The sequence below is a fragment of the Podarcis liolepis genome (assembly GCF_965112155.1).
Source record: "Podarcis liolepis genome assembly, chromosome: 2".
NCBI classification, from domain to species: Eukaryota; Metazoa; Chordata; class Lepidosauria; order Squamata; family Lacertidae; genus Podarcis; species Podarcis liolepis.
In genome coordinates this window covers 51,270,998-51,295,066 of record NC_139555.1, presented here as the reverse complement: position 1 = coordinate 51,295,066, position 24,069 = coordinate 51,270,998, and the positions used below count along the sequence as shown (strand labels likewise).

The window sequence follows — 24,069 nt, the reverse complement described above, 5'->3', positions numbered from 1 at the left end:
AGATGAAAAAGAAACAGGGTTAAGTGACAAAGTTTTAAATAAAATCAACCTTACATCCTTGAGATGTTCTTTGATTCTACTACTGTTTATGCTTAAACTCCTGAACAGTGTGTAATGACCACCTCCTTCCCCCAGCTCCAGTGGCGTAGCGTGGGGGGTGCAGGGGGGCCCGGCCACACCGGGCGCAACATCTGGGGGTTAGGGTTAGGGGGCGCAAATCCACGGGTTAGGGGGCGCAAATCCACGGGTTAGGGGGCACAAATTACTTGCCTTGCCCCGGGTGCGGACAACCCACGCTACGCCACTGCCCAGCTCCAGAGGTTTAAGTATTATTACTGAGAAGCTATACCACAGTGAGTGCTTTTTCCTCCTTGTGAATATTGATTTTTTTTAAAACAAAAAGATCAAAAATGAAATACAGAGTAGATGTAACTTACCAACCCAACAAGTTATGAGTGATAAAGGAATTAAAACACATTTCACTTTTTTACCTATGTTTTTCTGCATAAAGGATGCAAGAAAAATTTGGGCTTATGGTACAATTTTATCTTAGGCTCTGAATAGAAAATGGTAGTTTGGGATATTTATGTTTTCTTATTGAGTCATGTAAGAGTTTATGCCATTAAAAGAATGTTCAGAGGAGAGCTAAAAAGGCAAATAGCTATGTACAATAGTAAAAGCATGTAAAGACAGATTAAAAACAAGAAGATAAATATCTAGATGGCTTCCCATATGCATTAAAACCTTGAAATGTTCACATTTCTAATTCTAATTCATGTCTAACAAGCCAACATTTCCTATTCTATGAAAGTCAGGCAAGTGCAGGAGGTGTGCTAGGTGTGCCCAGGCATACCCTTATGTTTTTAAAAAATGGGGAACAAGGGAAGCAGACAGATATATATATATATATATATATATATATATATATATATATATATATGCAGGTTTTGGTGTCTTCGGGTGTCTTCCCGTGTAAGAGTTGGGGTGTCTAGGCGACGTTTCGACGAGGTCTCACTCGTCATCTTCAGGCTGGTGCTTTCGGCTTCTTGTTACTGGAACAGAGGCTCTGTTCCAGTAACAAGAAGCCGAAAGCACCAGCCTGAAGATGACGAGTGAGACCTCGTCGAAACGTCGCCTAGACACCCCAACTCTTACACGGGAAGACACCCGAAGACACCAAAACCTGCATTCCTGTACCCGTGAAAATCTACGAAAGCATATATATATAAACACCATCCAGTAGCCAAACCATAGTGGCACCTCCGGATGCTACACCCCCCTGCAATCCCTACACAGATCTGACTGGCACAGGGCACAAAACCACAGCTCGCCCCTATACACGAAGCCAAGCCAGAGCACAATTAAGTGCAGTACAGCCATCTTCTCAGAAAAACTCTTCACAAGTTCAAGAGGTCAAGACACGAAAGCTTTAGCAACTAATCCACTCTTAATGACCCTCCTAAGTGGTACTCAGAATATCACTCAAGAAATCACTCAAGATATCCCTCAAGTAATTAAGGAACAAAAGAAGAAAAGTCACACTATCCTGGGAACTTCCTCTCTGCCCAGAATACACCACACCCCCTCAACAGTATTTATAGGAACTCAAACACTGAGATCCTGCTCTGTTCCAGTAACAAGAAGCCGTAAGCACCAGCCTGAAGATGACGAGTGAGACCTCGTCGAAACGTCGCCTAGACACCCCAACTCTTACACGGGAAGACACCCGAAGACACCAAAACCTGCATTCCTGTACCCGTGAAAATCTACGAAAGCAAATATATATATATATATATATATGTACAGTGGTACCTTGGGTTACAGATGCTTCAGGTTACATACACTTCAGGTTACAAACTCCGCTAACCCAGAAATAGTACCTCGGGTTAAGAACTTTGCTTCAGAATGAGAACAGAAATCGCACAGCAGCGGTGCGGCAGCAGCGGGAGGCCCCATTAGCTAAAGTGGTGCTTCTGGTTAAGAAATGTTTCAGGTTAAGAACGGACCTCCAGACCAAATAAAGTTCTTAACCCGAGGTATCACTGCAGAATAAAAAGGCTGGAAAGGCTCTGCAATGGATCTGCAATTTCTGCCTGCAACTGTCTCTGGAAACAGCAGTGGGGTGACTGGCTCCAGTGGTGGCAGTAAGGGAAGAAGAACTCCCTCCTCTGCAGGCAGAAGCTGCAGATCCATTCCAGTCTTTTTCTTTCGTATACATGCATCTCTGCCCCATGGCCCTGCCTGCATCCAAGCTTTCCTGGCCACCTTTGGTGGAGATAATATCTGTGGGGGGTGAGGAACTACTTTTGTGATACACAAACAAAGAGGATGCCCTCAGCCATCCAGATCTGCCCAAAACCTGTCCAGCTTAGCACAGGTCTTTTTCTCCATTGGAACAATCTGTTTTGGGGTTTTTGGCTACTTGTGTTGCACTTGTTTTGTTAGATTTTATTTCTGTATCGCCTCCTTGCCTTATCATTCCCTCCTCTTCTTTCTTCACTGAAATAATCAAATAATAATAATTGAATGCACACCCTAATGAATTGTGCTGTGGTTGCCTATGGCCCACAGGCAAAATCCACAGCAATCCAGAGTGAGCAGGGGAAGAGAGGACTAAAGGCAGAAGAACTGTCAAACCCAATGCCTTGGCTGGACTTCTGTTGGCAGGGCAGAAGGGAGTATTTTTCCTTTTTGGGTGTATCTTTTGTTGGCTTTAAAAAAAGGACTTTCCTTCCCATTGGCCACAATGGAAAGGAAATCAGTACACCAGCTGGCAGCTCTTGGCGGGTTTGGGGGGAGGGGGAGTTTGAAGGAACAGGAGGACTTGGCACACAGCAGATTGTTTTTGCCATCTCTATTTTGCCTCCTCTGCCACCAGAGCATTGATGGTGAAGGACAACCGCAGATATTACCATAGCTGCAATGAGAAGGTCTCCATGGGTAGACCTGCTGCTCTTCCTATGTACCCTCCTCCTCTCTGTGTTCAGATATGTCAAATCCTCTGGCCCTGCCAGAAACCTAACACCTGTTTCAGCATTCACAAGGTCAGGGTTTGCGTCATGCCTTCCACTCACTGTGTGAGGAACAAGGAAGAGAGTGGACAGTTTCACCACAGGCAGAATAATGGCAGCCAAGTGAGGAAATTATACAAATCTGCATATTCCAGTTTCTTGAACCAGTTAATTTCATTTCTTACAATTCTTTGCATGAGTATATGAAAAGGGATGCATATAATAATCTGAGCTGTTGATACACAAGAATCTATAAACTAGAGAAAAGCGTACTCATGCTTTAATCTTCCTAACCACATTACTGCATTACTATCCACTCTCTGATTCACCAGGGCTGAGCTCTAATATATTAGCAGAGCAGCTTTCATGGGCAAAAAGCATTGCAGCTGGATACAAGACAATGATAACAAAGTATCATTGCACTATTCAGCTTTGCATTTCTCTAAAATTATCTGCCATACTTATACACATTTCTCAAAAGGCATTTCAATAATTTCCATGGAAGCAGTTTGCTATTTACATTTGGAGGTCAACATATTATTGCCCTTTAAAGCAAGTATCTAAGAATGCACATAATTTTCTGCCTGAGCTTCTTAGCAAAACAGCAATAGAATTTGATGAATTGTGGAAGCTGGGCACTTTAGTTTTAAAGAAACAGGGACAGACATTATTAAGACTTGGCTTGAAGGCACAAGAGCTAAAGTGACCAGATGTAAAAACCAGTCAGTGACAGGATAGGAAGGAAATACTGGATAGTTCTTACCAGTAAGGAGCAAGGAGCAGCACTCAGAGTGGAGAGTAACACCCCCCCAGCTTTGTGAGCAATGTTCCATTTAAAAAACCCCTACTAAGATAATGTGTGCCTCCTTCTTGCTTCTAATTCAATTCTGAAACACATTTTAAATGGGCTCAGCAGATAAGAGATGTTGTGGAAGTTGCAACGATGTTTAAAAATAATCCTTGAATACTGGGGAGTATCAATCACAAACTGAGGGTGGTACACTTCACATTTTGCCTGCTTCTTGTCTGAATGACAAAGCCATTAAAAAGAACTTTACTTTCTTCATAGCTATGGCTGAGAACATTCTTTGATGTTCCTGCTTTGGCAGCAGTCAAAAGAGAACTGAGCAGGAAGACATTCATCTGCCTCTTGAGCAACGTTTGAAACTCCCATTGTTCTAAGTGCGTTTTGTGACGGGGAATTTCATTCAGGCGAGCAGTTTCTGAGCTCTGGGTGCAGTACTGAGCCTAAGATTTCAGATTAAAACTGCCACTGCTGAAAGAAAAGGAGGACCTTTTTCTGCCTCCCCACTTCCAGCCACTCTCTGAAGACTGGAGAAGGGACCCTCATAAGAATATTAGGGCGGGCAGGGGAAGTATGGCTTTGGGATTTTTTTGCAGTCTTCAGATGAGGACTAGACCAAGTGAAAAATGAACATAAGATACTAGCTGCGATTCACTGATTTTCAGCTTAGTATTCTTGTTATAAAGAAAGTGCGCCAAGACACTCCATTGTGGTGCCCACAACCTAGGTTTAAGGTGCCATTAGCTCCTAGCTTTCATATCTCTGTTTCTAACACAGCTCTCGATACAGACATCTACTTTGGGGGCTTCTCCCTAAAGGGGAGCAGCTTGAATGCCTTCTTGTGCCATTTTAGCTCCAGACATTTCTAAGTTGTTACTCCAAGCGTAAATCTTGTGTGTGGCTACACAAGACCACAAAAAACTGCCTAATTTTATGTATTCAAATGAACATCAACTACTCTCAGGAGAATTTAAGAACAAACTTCAACATATTACAGGAAATCTAGGGCAGTATTCAACATAACAGTTATGCTAGCACAATGGTTTTAAGCTACACAACTTAACTGGCCTCTCCTCTGCCCCAAATATGTGTCAACAGACACTGATGCATTGCTCATAGAAAAAAGCTCTTTGCCTATCTTCTCTTATGCATGGCATGGAAAAAGTAGTTAGATAAAAAGCCTTTTCTTCCTCTTTCATAACAGTAGACCTCAACAAGAACCCTCCGACAGCCTATGAATCAATTTGGCTAACTTGACCCAACAGCCCCCACCGCCATGCAAACAAAACTCACTGCAGTCAATTGAAGGCAACCAACCAAGCCATGGGCCCCCCACTTCTCTCAACACCAATGAAAACAAATAAATGAATAGAAAGAGAACCTACCTACAGTGATGATGACACCTTGCACATATACTATGTAAAAGAATGAAAGTTTACTACCCCCTTCTCTCCCTCTGCCTCTCTTCTCCCCCAACCTTATACTGTATACAGCATTAAAGTCTCACATCAAATATAACTGATCCGTAGAAAGGACTTTATGATCTGAAAACAGAGATGATGTATGTACTTTTGTAACCCCAGAAAGTCTTTCATAAAAACAGTAAAAAATAACAGTAGAACTCATGGACATCCAATGAAGCTGAATGTTGGAAGCATGCCTTCAGTCCTGATATCCAGTGAAATGTGGGCATGTATATGGGGACATGTTTCATACAGCAGAGGCTAAGTACAAATAGGAACTGAGTAGGAAGAGCAAGCAGCCTTGTCTTGTGGATTTTTGAGAGTGGGTACACTGGCACTTGCAGACACCATGCTGGCAATCCCTGAGTTAAGAGCTAGCTCTTGGAAACAGCAAATCTGTTGAAGGTATACAATTTACCGGTAACACTCATATATTGCTGTTTGTGTGCAACAACAGTACAGAATGAAAGCTGCCCCCATTCAATTAGTAGCAGTTGAAGCTGGATTTCTATAATGTTGGAGGAAGATAGGGGAGGGAAAGAGGTCTGCAGTATGCTAAATAGTTCTTGACCGTATTTTTCATTCTAGCTGTCATGCTCACAAACATGATTATATTGAATTCTAACCACCATCCTCATTAAGGTTTGTTTGTGCATACGTGGCACTCAGAATGAAGACCCTAGAGCACATTTTTAAAAGGACAAAACCAACGAGTAAGCAAGCAGAAATTCAAGAAAGCACTAGCAACATCCCTCATTAAGCTAGCTTCAAACAAAACCTATATGAATATCACTGACTGTTTCAGTAAACTGGGCATTCATACCATTTGTTTTATTCTCATAGTAACTTTCTTTAAAATTGTGACAGCTAAAGGAAACAGCAAGTACTAAACAGGAGCATTAACTAATTTCAAAGTATTGCAAAGATGCATCATCTTTCTGTCTGGAGCCCACATTACTAGTTTTTAAGCCGGCTAATGAGCTGCCAACCAGGAACAGGTTCCTGCCTGATTCACACAGCTACTGTTATTCTGGACTATGCTGCCAAAATTCTTCACCCATCTCAACTCACTGATTAATTACTCCTGAAATTCTTACACTGGTTTCCTGTTCACCCTCTTCATTTCAGCTTCAAAGCCCTACCGTGCCTTCACCCTCACTTTTCTCCCCTTCTCTGCCCAATGTATCCTTGACCAAGACAGTCAGGCTTCCTGTAACATCTAATGACTTCATCCTGTCGCCCTTCCTGCCTCTTATGCTGTGACCTGCCTCCCAAATCATCTGCGTGGTCCCACTGCAGTTCCTTCAATTCCCTTCTCAAAAGCTCTTTCCCATGAAGTTATTGGCACAATCCCCCGGAAACCATAACCTATTGTATTTAAATCTAAGTATAAGAAAGTGAAACTGATTGTTATTTCTTCTTCAACCCTGCCTCCATTTCTCTCTCCTGTGTTGAACCAGCTGAATGTAAGCCCTCTAGGCAGGACCTGTCCTCTTGTACTCCATAAACCATTATTCATACCAATGGGAAAACAACAAATACTACTCTTGGGGCTAATTTTCAATCTGTGCCAATGTAATTTTTGAAACTGCAGTTTTAAACTTGGTCACCAGAGCATTCCTTCATAGATCAGGATAATGATTCAGTGGGCCACTACAAAAAATTGTTCACTATTTTCTCTGAAAAAGTAAATCCGGTTTTGGGGCCAGAGTAGCTACTTCAAGGGAGGCACAATGAACCTGCACCAATGAGAAGTCAATAGAGGTAATAATTGAACATATGTTGTACAGTTGTGCGCACATGCTCTTTTTCTTTTGCTCATTCACATTTTCTCTACTCTGCCACCAAATCTCCTTTGCCCTGTATGAATTCTTGTAAGAAGTGTACTATACAAGCTTGAAGCTTGTAACACTGAGTTAGATGGACAAATGGTTTGGCTCACTATAAGGCAGCTTCCTATGTTCCTACATCTGCTCTGGGCAACATCTTGCCTAGTGAAGAGAACTTGAAAGTTTGCCACAATTACAAGAAATAAAACCTTAATATTAAATAACTTGTATGCATGCACCTATAAAGCAGTGACTTTGGGCATTTAGTATGCTGAACACCAAGCACACAAGCAGAAAAGTTTGTTTTATATTTCAAGCTAGTGAACATTTGTTGAAAAATGCTATTCAATTTGTAATATAGCTGAATAGTATGAGCTGAAAAATGTGTGTTCTGAACCAGGTAATAACAAACTTTGATGACACTGCCAAAAATAATTACTTTTGGTGCCGTGTCATCTTGTATCCAGGGCACCATAAAATTCTTTATAAGCTGTATTGGTCCACAGGAAAAATTATCCACTGTTCATCCTCATAAAGGAGTTAAAAGTGAGGAAGGAACTGAAGGAAAGATTCTTCTTTAAGCAGGAGTAATAACTACTTGTTAAAATGAAACACTGCTTGAATAAGCCTAGTCTGGCCATTGACCGGACCCAGCAGGTCTCTTGTGTTTATGCAAGATGTAAAGTGGCATATATATCCAGTTGAGGCCAAGCTGAACTTACTTTGAAAGTGGTTTTGCTGGGACAGAGATGCTGTAGCTGACCCAGTATTCCTTGCTTCACTGGATGGTGACACTGGCCAGAGCATGCATAACAAATATATTTTATGTGATCCTAGCTGTGGGTCCCTTAGGTCAAGCACTGGAGACCCTCTAGCCCATGAGCCAGCTCCAGCTCACCCAGGCCCCTCCCTGAAGTCCCACCCCTCAGCAAACGCAACAAGAGCCCAACTAAGTGACTCCTTCTTTGTCACTGCTCAGCTCCTTCCTGAACAACTGAGCACTATCTTGTTTAAAAGCTCCCCCTCCCACTGTTCAGAAAACAGCTGTGCATCAACAAAGAGAGGAGATGCTCCAGGGGTTCTCTAAAGGATTCATCTTTTTGCATGGAGAAAAGTGTGTACAGAGAGAAGCTGCTAGGAGCTGCTATCCAGCAAGAGCAGCTTGCAGCATTTCCTCTCTGTGCACTGAGAAACAGGAGTCGCTTTCTCTGGGCACAGAACTGGAGGGTGGAGAAATAGACAGAGCATCTGTGTTAAGGGTGTGTGTGTGTGTGTGTGTGTGTGTGTGTGTGTAAATTAAGGATGTGTGACTGTGAACTGTCATGCCCAGGCTAATTTGGGGTTGGCCCCACCCATGTCTGGAATGCAGCCCCAACAGCTTTCCACTGGGTAACGTAGCCATCAGTCCAAAAAAGATTTCCCACCCCTGCTTTAGATACTTCCCACCAGCTCTTAATTCCTTTTACCTCAAACCGAGTCCCCGAGCAGTTCATTCCTTGTAGGATGAAAAGCTGCTAGAATACACACATATAAATCTTAACTTAAACTATAATGGTGACTTTATTAAGATATAAGGGTGTGCAGAAATGCTATGTATATGCCCATTCATGGTTTGTGCTTTGAAAATGATTTCTGTGATGTCAGAACTGTTGATGTCAGAGTGTAACTGTCACAAGTCTCAGGTCTCGTGCTCCTATTCTGTTGCAGGCATATTTCAAGGTACAGTCAAACCTCGGTTGTAATCCATTCCGGAAGCCCGTTTGGCTTCCGAAAAATGACTGAAAACCAGAGTAATTACTTCTGGGTTTTCAGTGTTTGGGAGTGGAAACGTTCCAAATTGGAGGTGTTCGGGAACCAAGGTTTGACTGTAGCTGCTGGGTAACAGGTTCTGAAAGCTGGAGGGAGACACAAGCGCTTCTAATTTTTACAGAAAAGGCCAGGATAAGGTAAATCCATCTTGATTGGGTCTGGGAAACAACAGTTTCTGATTTTCTGGTGGTTCTGGTCCATAATGAATGGGCTTGTTAACTGTTAGTTGGAAGTTACCTTTCAGTAGGGAAAAATCAGCTGAGGTATGAGGCAAAGAACAGAGAAAGCAGAAGTGAAAGAGAACAGTTGAGACCTGACTAAGCAACTATTCATCCTCAGTGTGTTAACAGTACTTGCTGGTGAAGATCAGAAAAAGGGTTATGCTAAGAGGCTGTCTAGAAAAAGGTTATAAAAGCGGGCTTTTCAGAAAGTGGAGTATAGATGTTCATATTACCGATGGTTTCAAATAATTACAAGACACGGGAAAGGAAGGAGATGATACAGCAAGAATGTGAACCAAACCCTGGTCTTTAAACACACATGCCCATTTCTCCTTACAGCATAAAGGTTGGTAACAATCCAACAGTTACAAGCAAAAAAGGAACAATTGCTTAAATGACTGCTTTTAGAGGAACTTCTACTGTCCCCAGAAAGGATTTCTAGAGATGTGTCATGCCAGTCTTTCCCAGGTCTTTCTCTTGCTTCAAAGAAAAGAGGTACTGTCTCTCAAACTGAGTACAGTAGTACCTTGGTTTTTGAACAGTCTAGTTCTGGAATGTTTGGCTCCCGAATGCTGCAAACCCACAAGTAACTATTTTTGGAAGCCAAACTTCCAATGGGACTTCCGCAGCTTCTGATTGGTTGCAGGAGCTTCCCGCAGCCAATCCAAAGCCACACTTTGGTTTCCAAACGTTTTGGAAGTCGAATGGACTTTTGGAACGGATTCCGTTCGACTTCCAAGGTACGACTGTATGACAATGGAGTAGTAGAACACAAATTGTTATTTGATTCTAATCACTTTGTGCATTTGTGGAGCTGTGGTGTACATTGTACTCACAATTTTAACCCTGGCTGATGATGTCAGAGAGGAAACATACACAATTCTAAAGATGAAACTCACAATCTGTTCCTCATGGTTCTATCAGAAGGTGGGGGATGTGTAAACTTGAAGGTTACTGAGGCTCCTTTGTCATAATGCTAAACCTTTCTAAATAATTAACATCAAAAAGCAGTCATTATATTCATTTACATGTGGACCTGGTCATTTGGAAAGCATGACTTCAGGAAAGTTGTCTAAGTGAAATTATTTTCTACTCACTGCTGCTAAAGTCCATCCACTATGGGCATACTTACCATGAGGTAATGTTATGTTTGCACCGTCAATGATTGCCTGTGCAAGTTCATGATCATTGTTCTCAAATGCATGTGCTGCAGCCTTCAAGGCATCCCAGATTTCCTTGCGGCCTTCAAAAGCAGGTGCGGTGTCCCAAAATTCGTCTCTTTTGCTGCGCAGTTGTCCATCTGTCATCGGATAATCACTTTTCCATTTTGGTTTTTCCTTTTTCAAGGGCTGATTACGACCTAGTGCAACTGGGGGTGGGGGAGAAGAGAAGAAATCAGGCACTGTGTTGAAACAACTTGCTCCTTTTCTCTGCTTGAGAGCTGTTCAAACTGAGTAACAACTTTTGGTTATCTCCTCCCCAGCTCAAATGCCTTTTCAACAGTACTCCATTCTGATCTTCCACAGTGTTTTGGGGTTTCTTCACTTTTTGTGACATCTGTTACAGTCTGATTAATCATTTGTAACAAAAAAAAGTTTCAGAATGCCATTGCCCCAAGAGCCAACTATTAAGTAAGAGCATCTCGTCACAAAAGGCAAAAATACATTTCACTCTTCCATTTCTGAGTTACCAGATATGATCAAAATACGCTGAATTGTTCATCATTAAATGCAATATTTTTATATAAGGAGTGGATTTCCACTGGAGCCTGTCTCCCATTGCTGTATGCTTTCGGCCTTTTAAACTGGTGACCTCTGAAACATATATGAATGTGAAGGGTAGATGCACATTCCTAAACATGTAGTGCTTCACACCAGGAATACATACAAACATTTCCTTACTGTGTTCTCATCACCAAACACATTCCCTTCACATTTTACATTTTTGCTGCATAGAACACTCATGTAGTTACTACAAGCAGGATAGTGAATAAAATGCAAAAATACTTGTCAATATTATAGTGGCCATTTCATAATTTTGAATGTTTGAGGATAAGATGGCTCTTATTCACCAGGCGTGACTGAAAGAGGAGACAAATATTTGCCTAATCTTTTGCTGATCATGTTTGTGCAAACAGAAATATACAAGTTGTCAGTAGTTCTTCAGTGTTGAGCAAGTTACCAGATTTCAATGTTTAGTTGGTTTAGTTGATTATTGAAGCTAGGAAAACTAAGCAACAATTATCTGACTCTTTTTGCAACAAATGCCAAATTCTCCAAAGAATATCTAAAATGAAACTTGCACTCAAGTGAGCTGTAGGAATCTTTGAAGAATACGTCTCACAACAAATACTTTGTGTTTCTAAGTAGCAAGAGCTAGAAACAACAGCATAAATGGGGGGAAATAAATAAAAATGGATACTCTTCCAACACTGGTACTGTATAAACAAGTCACATTGGCTGCATTTAAGCGGCTACTGGAAATCCAACAGGATATATTCTAGAAGACGAATATGTGTCTCCACAGGAGTTGCACAAACGTCAATTATCTCTTTTTGAAAAGAGTAACAGACACCCCTAGCTTACAGCTAGCAGATTATATAGTTTAACTTCATTCATCCAATAAGATACGTTTTATGTTTACCAGTTAAATATGGTATAGTGCTCAGCAGGCTGTGAATTCATTAAAATATTTAACAGAATAATGGTCTCAAAGGAAAGGAAAATTAAGGCGAACTATCTAAGGTTGAGAATGCTGCCAGAAAATGCAAGTAATGAATCATCTGAAAAGTCAGGTTGGTCCCATTCATATTTTGTGTGCCTTATATGTTTTGGTGTAGTGACTAAAGTGTTGGACGCGGGTCGGAGACCCAGGTTTAAATCCTTGCTCTGTCATAACACTTATTGTCTGACCTAGGGCCAATTACTGTACAGTGGTGCCTCGCAAGACGAAAAGAATCCGTTCTGTGATTCTCTTCGTCTAGCGTTTTTTTCGTCTTGGGAAGCAAGCCCATTGACGGATTAGCGGATTAGCGCTATTAGCGGCTTATCGGCTGATCGGATCAGCTGATAAGCGGCTTAGCGGCTTAGAAAAAGGGGGGGGGAGGAAAAAACCCCCGCAGGAACTCGACATTGTCGTCTTGCGAAGCAAGCCCATAGGAAATTCGTTTTGCGGAGCACCTCCAAAATGGAAAACTCTTTCGTCTAGCGAGTTTTCCGTCTTGCGAGGCATTCGTCTTGCGGGGCACCACTGTATCTCAAAATAAGCTACAACCTATTATAATTATAAAAGGGGGTTAGTTGTGAATGCTGGTAGGACTGTAGGGTAATAATAGTCTTTTCTTTAGATACTTGACCATGCAAATCTGCTGCTTCTTTATTTTTTATGCAACTAGAACAAGTTGCCTTTTGTGCTGACCATCTATAAAATCCAGAACAGTAGATGTAACTGTTCACAAAACAACCAGCTTGTTGGAAGGCCTCAAATATACAAGAACTGTAGTCACACACTGAATTTAGAAGAAATTTATAGGTTGAGTGCAAATTTGGCAGACTCCAAACTATTATGGACAAGTGTATGAAAGCTTTTCAAACTCCCTCCCTGCATCACATCCCCACCTTTATACACTTTAAAGAACAATTAAATGGAACATTTTGAATCCCACTAGTATGTCATCAGATTCTAAACAGCAACTTCAGTAAGCATTTGGGTTTAGTAACAGCTAGCCTCATCTTTGAATACAAACACAATGAATGTAAACGTATACCAAATGATTTGATTTATTTATTTTTTGCTTCCCCCAAACATTAATTATAGAAATGGCTTACAGGCAATTCCAACATTCTTGCTGTTTCTCAACACCTTTTTTCTTCTCCCCAGGTATCTATCCTGCTGAGAAGCTTACCCTGCATGCTGTCAGGATACTAATTTTTGTCATAGGTCCTCTTCTATTTACAGCTTGATTATGCTCTCTTCCTTCATTATAGTGAATGAGAGAATATATTGTTTTGGACTGGGTTAAGTGTAAGGTAGAACATCAAAAGTACAATCTCTGCAACAAACGTGTGGAATAGACAAATGACTAAGGATAAGATTGCTTACAGTTCAGATCATCTAACACAACAGCTGAAGCACTTTAAGAATAAAGGGGATTTTGCCTGTTCACTATGAGTCACAACAAATCTCCAATTCTTTTCATATACAGTGGTACCTCGGGTTAAGTACTTAATTCGTTCCGGAGGTCTGTTCTTAACCTGAAACTGTTCTTAACCTGAAGCACCACTTTAGCTAATGGGGCCTCCTGCTGCCACCGGAGCACAATTTCTGTTCTCATCCTGAAGCAAAGTTCTTAACCCGAGGTACTTTTCTGGGTTAGTGGAGTCTGTAACCTGAAGCGTATGTAACCCGAGGTACCACTGTAGGCTAAAATGGGAATTCTGCTGGTGTACACTGAACCCTCTCTGATCTGACAGAAGTGGTATTGGGATTGGTATTGAGAGCACATTTTATTATCGTATAAATAAGAGTAATTGAAGGAAGCCCTGTTTAGGGAAGTTTTTAATGTTTGAAGTTTTATTCTGTTTTTAATGTTCTGTTGAAAGCTGCCCAGAGTGACAGGGGAAACCCAGCCAGATAGGCAGGGTAGAAATAATAAATTATTATCATTATCATTAGATTACTAGTTTGGAAGATATGAGATGCAACCGTTCTATCCAGGTTTGTTGGGCAAACACACAATGCTGGCAGGAAGCCTGGTGAAAATCCATTGTAAGTCTACCACCATTAAGCCTAAATTGGAGCTGAATTGAGTGCCCAGCAGCCACAACTGAGACACAAATCTTCTCAGCTAGTAGAATCACATAATGATCTCTCAATCCTTGACTCTTAAGTATTATTCCTTTCTCTAGAAGGGATGATCTACAAGCTACTTCCCAGCTCAGCTAAGATCTACTGGTTTTAGTTAACAGTACATTAACAGTTTGTCCCACTGTGACATTTATTGGTAGGATCACATTAGCCAATTAACTAAATGCCATTAATAGCTCTCTTCAGCTATTTGAGCTCATCACTTAATTAGAAGACTGGCATAAGCTTGAAGCGGAAATGTTAGCTGACAAACTCACTAGCAATGATTAAGTTTATAGCTGCTCCTATCAGGAAAGCACTATCACTGTTTTGCCTTATTTCAAAAGCTACTACTTCCACAGGATTTTATTTCATGTTCAGTTAAACTGCCAACAGAATACTTCACATAACTTTCAACTCACTCCATTTTTAAAAATTCTAGTGATGTACAACACAGTGTTTCAATTTTGGTTAGAATCATGTCACTGTAATTTCTTAAAACACCTCTGTCACTGGAAGATCAGTACAGGAACTCTGCATGCCTGCAACCATGCTGGCCACCTGCAGTTGCAAAAAGACTGCATACTGAATGTATAATGAGAGGATAACATTCTCTGGGCTCCTCAAATGTCAGGCTGCTTCTCTCACACTCAACTACAAACAGCTGGAGGTTCAATTCTCAAATCATTCCCATCCCACCCCCATTCACCTTGGCACCGTAATTTAAAAGGCAAAATTTGGCATTCTTAGGTCAACGGGCTGCAGTAAAAGACTTGCTGTAGCACAGAATCATCACTAAAACAAGGGCAGCTGAAGACCTACCATAAAGGAGAAGTATCCACTCCTGCAGGGCAAAATTTCATGAACATCAGACACTTGGGCAGATCCACACCATACATTTAAAGTGCATTCAACACACAGTTAAAGTACATCAATTCCCAGTACCTGGGAGAATGCCGCTCAATGAAGATCTTAAGGCCCAGGCTAGTATATATGGGAGGAAAATACGGTTCAGGTATCCTGTTCCAAAGCCATTTAGGGCTTTAAAAGATAACGATTAGCACTCTGTATTGGGGCCAGAACCAAACTGAAAGCTGTGACCATCAAACTGTGCATATTTCCTTTACATTCTCTTATTTTTTACTTTACTGATCTTTACTGAAAACCTTTAAAACAATTTCCAAGGATAAAGTGTCTTCCAGGACAAATACATATCTGCATCCACATGGAAAAACAAACTTGGAAAATACCTTAATGCTTGAGATCAGTGGTTCCCAATTGGTGGTCCGTGAACTCCAGGGGGTCTGTGTGACCCACTCAGGGGGTCCGTGGCACCATTCACATAACAAAAACTACACTAGAACTCTTGTAGACAGCTTTATTCCAATTATTATTACAATGGACAGAAAAGTCTGAAAAGTGGGTTGCAGAAACTGGGAAAAATAGCTGAGGGCAAAAATAATGATCACAGGTAACATTTTGTGAGACAGGACACTTCTTTTGCATTAAAAATGTTTTCCTCCTAAACATGTCATGGGATTTTGCATACAATTGACTACCCAGATTATGTGAGATATGGTATTTTGATATGAAATATATCCTTCAAAGACCATATTCTGCACTGCTATGATAAAAAAAATTCTGTAACATGTTTTGATAATCCATCTGCCATATGAACCAGTGGAAAACACCCAACACTTCAATAGGTAGGTGCAACAATTTTTTTGTAGCTGAACCTAAAATATATATTAAAAAATCACTGTACAGTTGAACAGTCATGAACAAGAGAGAAAGTGTTATTATTAGGTACAGAATGAACATCAGTTTAGACAGTCAAGCCAAGATTTATCTTCCCAGACTTGATAGATATGATAACCTCACTGGCAGGCTAGCAGAAGGGGATAAATTTCAAAGAGGGTATGCTTAGGTTTTCAGCATACACAATTTACTCTCTGAGCCTTGTTTTTCTGAAGGGATTGCAGAGTTTAATAAGGTTTAAACAATAAAAAGCAGTAGTTATTATAATTAGTGCCAGAAACTTTAATTAATCCATCTCAGAAGGCCATACCACTTTACACTCACATTTGTGCATCATTACTGCCTCATAATGTGATGACAAGAACTACTGGTACATTAAGGAAATAAGAGAAATCAGGATAAAACTTTCTTAGCAGGGAAATGTTGGGGCATGGTTTAATTACTTGCTGTTGCTCAAGTCAGGTTAATTTGACTGCTTTGAAAGAGGGGCAAGAAAAAAATAGTTCTTTTCATTAATTAAATGCTTTCAAAGAACAATCAAATAAAATTTGTTTGGTCAAATTTTAATGGCTGGTTGTAGTTTGGGGTTTTTGTATTTGATCTTTATAAATGGCTGCTTTGAAGAACAGGAAGGTCAATTTTAATTTCTATATTTTACATATGATCTGAATGTTATATTTTTCTTAAACTAGAACCAAGTGCTAAATGCTGATGCCCATCAAGGAATATGACAGAGGTCACTCATTATGTCACCATTAAATCTTCAGCACCTCTCAAGATCTGAGATACAGAAACGATTGTACCAAGCACACAGTACCCCCTTTAACGGAGGATAAGTACAGGAACAGCCTGTGCTTGATTCTGAACATTAATCAATTTTTTACATAAACAGCAGAAAAAATAACTTGCATAAATACATGAATATCATTTACCATGTTGCCTAGTCATTTTGCTGAAAGATACAGCTTTGAAATTTGAGTCCTAGGCCTCTTCAGCACTGAAGGAGACTGCTATTACTACTTCTTAAAAATCACATTTTGCTCTATTGAGCAGTTTACAACATTGGTGGTTTATATAATGAAAGGGGAGTAAAATCAAGTTTTCTGAAAATGCACTTCAGAAGGACCGTGGAATGCTCTTATGTGTGCCTTCAAGAGCTCTAGTGTTACTTTTTAAAGCCTCACCACATGATTTCTGCCACTTCAGAGAGTACTACAAAAGAACTGCATGCAAGTTGGATAATATATTTTCCCTATTACAAAAAGGTATGGCCCAAATAACTGGGAAATATTGGATTTTTCTGTGGCAGGGAAATACAGATTATTCTGTCACCACAGAAACTATCATCGGAGAATGCACTGACAGTATGATGCGGTGTTTTTTGTTTTTGTAAAAAAAGTCCACAGAATTCAGTGGCATCTATTTAATCCTCTAAGCAGCCTAATAAAAAAACACAATTATTCTAGGACTCTAGTCAAAAGATTAGGGAAAAAATCCAACAATATCATGTGTAAGCTCAGATTTGACTGCTGCCAATATTAAGCATTAATTACTCTGCCCAGTCAAAGCAGTACTTAGCAATCGGTTAGTGATGAAATCATTTGAATGGGGAGAACGGACACACTCCTTTAATCAAAGTAGTAAATGTTTTAAAGTTAGTAAAATATTCACAAACCAGAATTTTGAATGCCCCATCTTTTCTGCAACTAGAACTACAGCTGATAAGGTATCTCACAAAAAATGTAAACAAATGTAAATTAAATTTACCAAACTTTCTTTAGGAAAGTAACTTTATCAATTTCAGTAGACTGGGATGATATTTAAAAATATCTAACAATATCACAAACACTTCACTTTTAAGTGAGATGGGAAACAACCTCAGCTCCTTTTACAAGGCAGTCAGTTTGATTAACGGGAACTTTACATTGCTGAATTTCAAGATCCCATCACTGACACAAATAAATGCCAATAGGTTACTCAATAGATGCTGGCAGTGGCAATGAAATATAACAACAACACATCTTTGCATCAATGTTACTCTGTTAAACCCTTGGTGGAAAAAGAATACATAGGAAGACGGCCAAAGAAATTCATGGTATGTAAGAGACATCTGGAATGGCAGAAGTTGATCCAAACAATTCAAGCTTCCAACTGAATTTGCATTGCAAGAAAAAAAAAATCTCTGTAGTTGCATAGTTTGTAAAGGCTAGTCAAAAGCTTTATCGGGCATAAAATGATATCCTACCATTGTGCATTCACTGCAGTAAACTAAAGCAGGGAACTGATAAATCCGCATTTTTCGCCCCATAGGACGCACTTTTCCCCCTCCAAAAATGAAGGGGAAATGTGTGTGCGTCCTATGGGGCGAATGCAGGCTTTCGCTATAGCCTGGAGAGCAAGAGGGGTCGGTGTGCACCAACCCCTCTCGCTCTCCAGAATTAGCGCAGATCTCCGCAAGCCATGGGAGCCCACGCCGAGCTCCCGCGGCTTGTGGAGAGTTGCCTGCATGTTGAAGGCTGGGTGCGCTGAGCTCAGCGTGCCCAGACTTCGCACGGCTCTCTGCAAGGCGCAGGAGCCCGGCGCTGGGCTCCCGCAGCTTGCGGAGAGTTGCTTGAATGCCGAAGGCTGGGCGCGCTGAGGTCAACGTGCTCAGACTTTGCGTGGCTCTCCGCAAGGCGCGGGAGCCCAGCACTGGGCTCCCATGGCTTGCGGAGAGTTGCCTGTTCTGGGGGCTGGGGTCGGGGGAAGCTCGGGCTTCCCCCGCCCCAGCCCCGCGCCTGGGGGAAAAAATAATTCCCCCCCTTTATTCCCCCCCCAAACACTAGGTGCACCTTATGGGACGGTGCGTCCTATAGGGTTAAAAATACGGTAAATCTGACTGAGGGGTACCATTCTGGCTCCCAAGTTGTCAATCCCTGATTTCCAGGCTCAGTACTATTGAGGGGGAACATATGCTTATTTGCACACTCATCTCCCTGCTTCTCACACTACAGCGGTACCTCGGGTTAAGTATTAATTCGTTCCAGAGGTCCGTTCTTAACCTGAAACTGTTCTTAACCTGAAGCACCACTTTAGCTAATGGGGCCTCCTGCTGCCACCGGAGCACAATTTCTGTTCTCATACTGAAGCAAAGTTCTTAACCTGAAGCATTATTTCTGGGTTAGCGGAGTCTGTAACCTGAAGCGTATGTAACCTGAGGTACCACTGTACTTCCTAGTCATGGCTGGCCCTGACATGAGACAGGCACTTCAGGTGGCAAATTCTGAGGGTGTGTATGGAGTGGGCAGATAAGTGTGACCTGTCTTGCAACGCCTAAGATAGCATCCTTCACTGCACCTGAAGACAATTGGCTATCTCATAGCCGAGATTCAACTGCTGGTCTGGGCAGCTTTGGTCCATGGGATGGGGAGAGGAGCCACCTTGTTATTTTTACCTTAAGCAGTGAAGTGTCTTGGGCCAGCCCTATTTCAACTAAGGGGGAGGGAGGTTGAAGAAGGGGAGTAATGGTTTAACATGCGTGCCACTTCCCTGACAACACCCTTCCTTCTCGGTCAGAGTGGCTCACCAGCAAGACTTTTAAAATAACATCTGTGGTGTGAATGTCTACACAAATGTTTGCCACATGTTTGGAACTTCTCTGCACATAGAGTGCTGCTGTTACTGCAGTTGTAGTGAATTTTCGTTCAGTTATTACACCGTACATAAAGTTCTGCAGTGTCTCTGTGCGGTAAAAGAGCATCTGTGCAGCCTTCCTTCCTTGGGCTATGTCTTCGGAAATAACTGGTGCAAATTTATGCTTCATTCTCGGTTATCCCTATCCTGAAGGCTCTACTTCCATATTTTGTTGCTAAGTAACAAGCATATTATTAAGGAGAAACTTTAGCCCTATTCAGCATGATAATGCAAGTGCTAAATATGCTCTGTAAGCAGGTTACATGCATACTGGCCCCCACCCACACTGTCCCCTACATGCCAGGCATAGTCAGAAGCATCTGAGCAATACTGCAAGGTTCCTAGTATTGTAGAGACTTTTAACTGCATTCCACTGAATATGGTTAGATGCCCCCTTCAGACTTTTGTGCTGAACACATGACAGTCAGAAGTGGTGTTGGGGTATCTAGTAACCACAACATGTTGGGATTGGTGAATACACACTTAGCTCCCTATACAAATTTAGCCCTCTTGTGATCAAGCAGAACAGAGTTACGATAGTAGAAACAATACTGCCATGGAGCTTTTCACTTGAAATAGCAAACCACAATACTTACGAATTGATCAGCTTGTAGAAAAGAAGTGTTTTAACTTTGAATGTTAAATGTTTAACTGCTGATTTCATTAATTTAACTTTTTTAAAAAAGTTTGCATTTACTGACCATCTGAATGTGTATCTTACATTCTTTGTAAATCACTTGGAGGTTCTAATTACAGTTAAGAAGTATATGAATTTTATGAAATAAAAACAGTAGAAGGTTATGACCCCCTTTCTTTTCGTGTGGGAATTCAACAGCAATCATTCTGAATTAGGCTGAAATTCTAAATATTCTACTGGAATGTGTTTTGCTTTAGTCTATGACCATGGGCATAGTCACAATATGTCTTGCTGAGATGCATTGTAGGTACAGATCTAGGCATCCCATAAACAGCCTCAGAATACTTTGTTTACAGAAAATCAGAATGCACATATTTTCATAACATTGAACCTCTTCTCACATCCACATATAGTACAAGTCCAAACATATTTTATTCACCCAAAGCCTTACCTTAGACTTCAGTAAAATTAGGCCTTCCCTCCCATTTGTGCCTCATTAGAAGAGATCATGTTTCTTATGCCACTGCTCCAGGAAAGGAGCCAATCATCCTCACACAAATCTTGATGTATGCAGTAGGGAATGTATAATTGCCTTTTACATACTGGGGTTAGAAAATTTAAAATTACTGAATACTATTAAAATATTTGGAACTTAATCCTTTATTTCACTTGATCAATATACCAGACCAAAGGTCTTCAGGCTTCTTACTGTTCTTCTTAAAAAATAGATACTATCATACTAACTCTTAAGACAGTAAAACATTTCTACTTTTCATGGATGCCCTTCCAACAGCTCTGAGCAGGAATTACTTTAGCCTGTAGTTATTGGGAGGAAGGAAAGCTGACCTCAAGGGTATTAAAGTGGATCTTGCAGCTCCCCAAGCTCTGATCAATTCCATACAGAGATAATATAATCACTGTCTTGCTTCAGAGCAGAAGGTTGGACTGGATTGATAAGATCTCTTCCAACCCCAAATCGTATGATTTGGATTTGGATTGGATTTGATATCCCGCTTTATCACTACCCTAAGGAGTCTCAAAGCGGCTAACAATCTCCTTTCCCTTCCTCCCCCACAACAAACACTCTGTGAGGTGAGTGGGGCTGAGAGACTTCAGAGAAGTGTGACTGGCCCAAGGTCACCCAGCAGCTGCATGTGGAGGAGCGGAGACGCGAACCCGGTTCCCCAGATTGCAAGACTACCGCTCTTAACCACTACACCACACTGGCTCTCTAATTTCTAAAAATATTCATTAACACAGAGAGACAATTAAGTTAACTACGGTAACTGTTAATCAATCATATAGCTCACTTTAAAAAAAGATATAAATCCACTATCAATTAAAACACTATAACCTCATGTGTTCAAAGAGAAGAGCGCATCAAAATTAGACACACAGCTGGAGTTACATGAAGTTCAACCTTAGTGTTTCCACACACTGTCACATTTTGGTATACCTTTCCTGCTTCTTCAACAATGCATTAGTGATTCTACTGCTAGGGCGGCTGTCTGCGTTCACTCTGTAGCTTGAAGGTGCTTTGTTGTCAGAGGGAGACAGACTTGCTTCCAGATACAATCATACCTCTAGTTGTGTTAGGTTCAGGTTGCGAATTTTTGGGTTGAGAACGCAGCAAACCCGGAAGTGTATACTTCTGGGTTTCGCCGTACGTGCAGAAGCGCTCTGCACGCATGCTTCGCACATGCGCAAGAGCACTCTATTGCATCACGCAGAAGCGGCACTCTACTTATGGACTTTTCGGGGTGCGAACGGCACCCCGGAACGGATCGCGTCCATAAGCAGAGGTACCACTGTACTATACCTGAGTTGACTGCATTACACATCAAATACATGCAAAGTTTCCCTACTTCTATTGGGCTTTTTACAGTCTAGAAAATTTTCCATTTAGAGCACACTGGGGGCAACTGAACAACATAGTAAAGGTTCAATGTTTGGAATGTACTGAACAATGAAGTAGAAGAATTACAGTCAATTTTAAATTCAAGTTGGTAGCTGTGTTGGTCTGACGTAGTGGAAATAAATAAAAAAATTAGAAAATTGTCCAGTAGCACCTTAGATACCAACTAAGTTTGTTCTGGGTATACAGAAATAAAGCCAAGGTGCAGAAGTCATGTGTGAAAAACTAAGTACACCCTTACCGCTTCCATAGGAATCAAGAGGCTAAGTAGCAGACAGGGGGTGTTAATCAAATGCCCTTGGTTAAGTGATCATCAGCAAGTGTGCCCACCTCTATAAAAGCCTAAGTTTTTGCAGATTGCTGGTCTGGAGCATTCAGGTGTGCTTTAACACACCTGCTTTAACACAATGCCAAGGGGGAAAGATGACACAATGTTCTTAGAGAAGCAGGTGCTGCCGCCCATGAAATTGGGAAAGGTTCTAAGGCCATCTCCAACCAATTTTAAGACCATCATTCTACAGTGAGAAAGATTATTCAAAAGTGGGAAACATTCAAGACAGTTGGCAATCTTCTCAGGAGTGGACGTCCCCAGCAAATTCACCCCAAAGCCAGACCAAGCAATGCTCACAGACCAAGCAACTGCAAAAAAACCCAAGAGTTCCATCTCAGGACCTACAGGCCTCAGTTAGCTTGTTAAATGTTAAAGTTCATGGCAGTAGAATTATCAAAAGACTGAGCAAGTATGGTTTGGAATGTTTGCCAAAGAACATGGCAGCATGGCTTTGGTTTGCAAAGCTGCATCTGAACAAACCACAAGACTTCTAGAACAATGTCCTTTGGACAGATGAGACCAAAGTGGAGATGTCTGGCCATAATTCACAGTGCCACGTTTAGCAAAAACCAATCACAGCATATAAGCACAAGCATGGTGGTGGAAGAGTGATAATTTGGGCTTGTTTTACAGCCACAGGACCTGGGAACCTGGCAGTCACTGAGTCGACCATGAACTCCTCTGTATACCAAAGTATTCTACAGCCAAATGTGTGGTCATCTGCCCAACAGCTGAAGCTTGGCTGAAACTGGGTCATGTAACAGGACAAGGATCCCAAGCATGCCAGTAAATCGAACCGAACCAAGGTGTCACAATGGCCTAGTCAAAATCCAGACCTCAACCCAGCTGAAATGCTGTGTATAAGAGAGTTAAGAGAGCTGTGTATAAACAAATGTCAGCAAACCTCAATGCACTGAAGGCTATCTAAGTGTTAATAAAGGTAGATCCAAGAGGTAATGAAAAGAGTACTTGGGCATATTAAGATACAGTGGTACCGCGTGATACGGACGGGATCTGTTCCAGAGGCCCGCCCATAACGTGAAATGCCCGCAACTCGTAGCACTGCGTAGGTATGATTTGGCACTTCTGCGCATGCGTGAAGTGTGATCTAGCACTTCTGCGCATGCGCGAGCAGCAAAACCCGGAAGTAACCTGTTCTGGTACTTCCGGGTTGCTGTGGGACATAACGCGAAAAGGCGCAACATGAAGCGGACACAACACAAGGTATGACTGTACTGTGGCACAGTTCCATGTTACCTACATAAGATGCCAATGTTTTAACCTCTGGCAAGACTACCTCTCAATGAAAGAAAGTCTATTTTTTTAAAAAACTGTCATCTTATGTTTTCCTCATGTATATTTGATAAACTACTTTCCATTCTACATTTTAAGCTACAGGAAATCCATAATGTAGAAAGAAATCCAATAATTTGAGAACAAGGTAGACCAGAAAATATCAATGAGAATCATCTCATTGCCTAGACAGGCCATTTCCTGGTTCACGTTAAGAAGCCACTTTTAAATTTCTCCCAGGGCAGCTCATAGAAATCAATGTGTGTGTGTGTGTGGGGGGAAGCAACATGATTGTAATTGGCCAACAAAATGTCTATGCTAAACAAATGGTAACCACACAAGGGAGGAATAAGAATGGGTCTTATTTTGTGTAAACAAATGGATGTTGTGTCTCTTAAGTTTTTTTCAGTAATAAAACAATAATCCTGGCAATGCAAATGCAAATCATATTGCAGATTGTGTTTTGAGTGCAGAAGTTAT

The 24,069-nt window shown here is 41.2% G+C and overlaps 1 protein-coding gene across 1 annotated transcript in view; it reads right to left on the bottom strand.

Annotated features, from left to right (window-relative positions):
- UBTD2 (ubiquitin domain containing 2) overlaps positions 1–24,069 on the bottom strand; it is a 41,925-nt gene that overhangs the window by 7,024 nt on the left and 10,832 nt on the right. Inside the window, exon 2 of the mRNA XM_083489666.1 lies at positions 10,271–10,507. Coding sequence (XP_083345792.1) covers positions 10,271–10,507 — 237 coding nt within the window. The remainder of the gene's footprint in view (positions 1–10,270; positions 10,508–24,069) is intronic.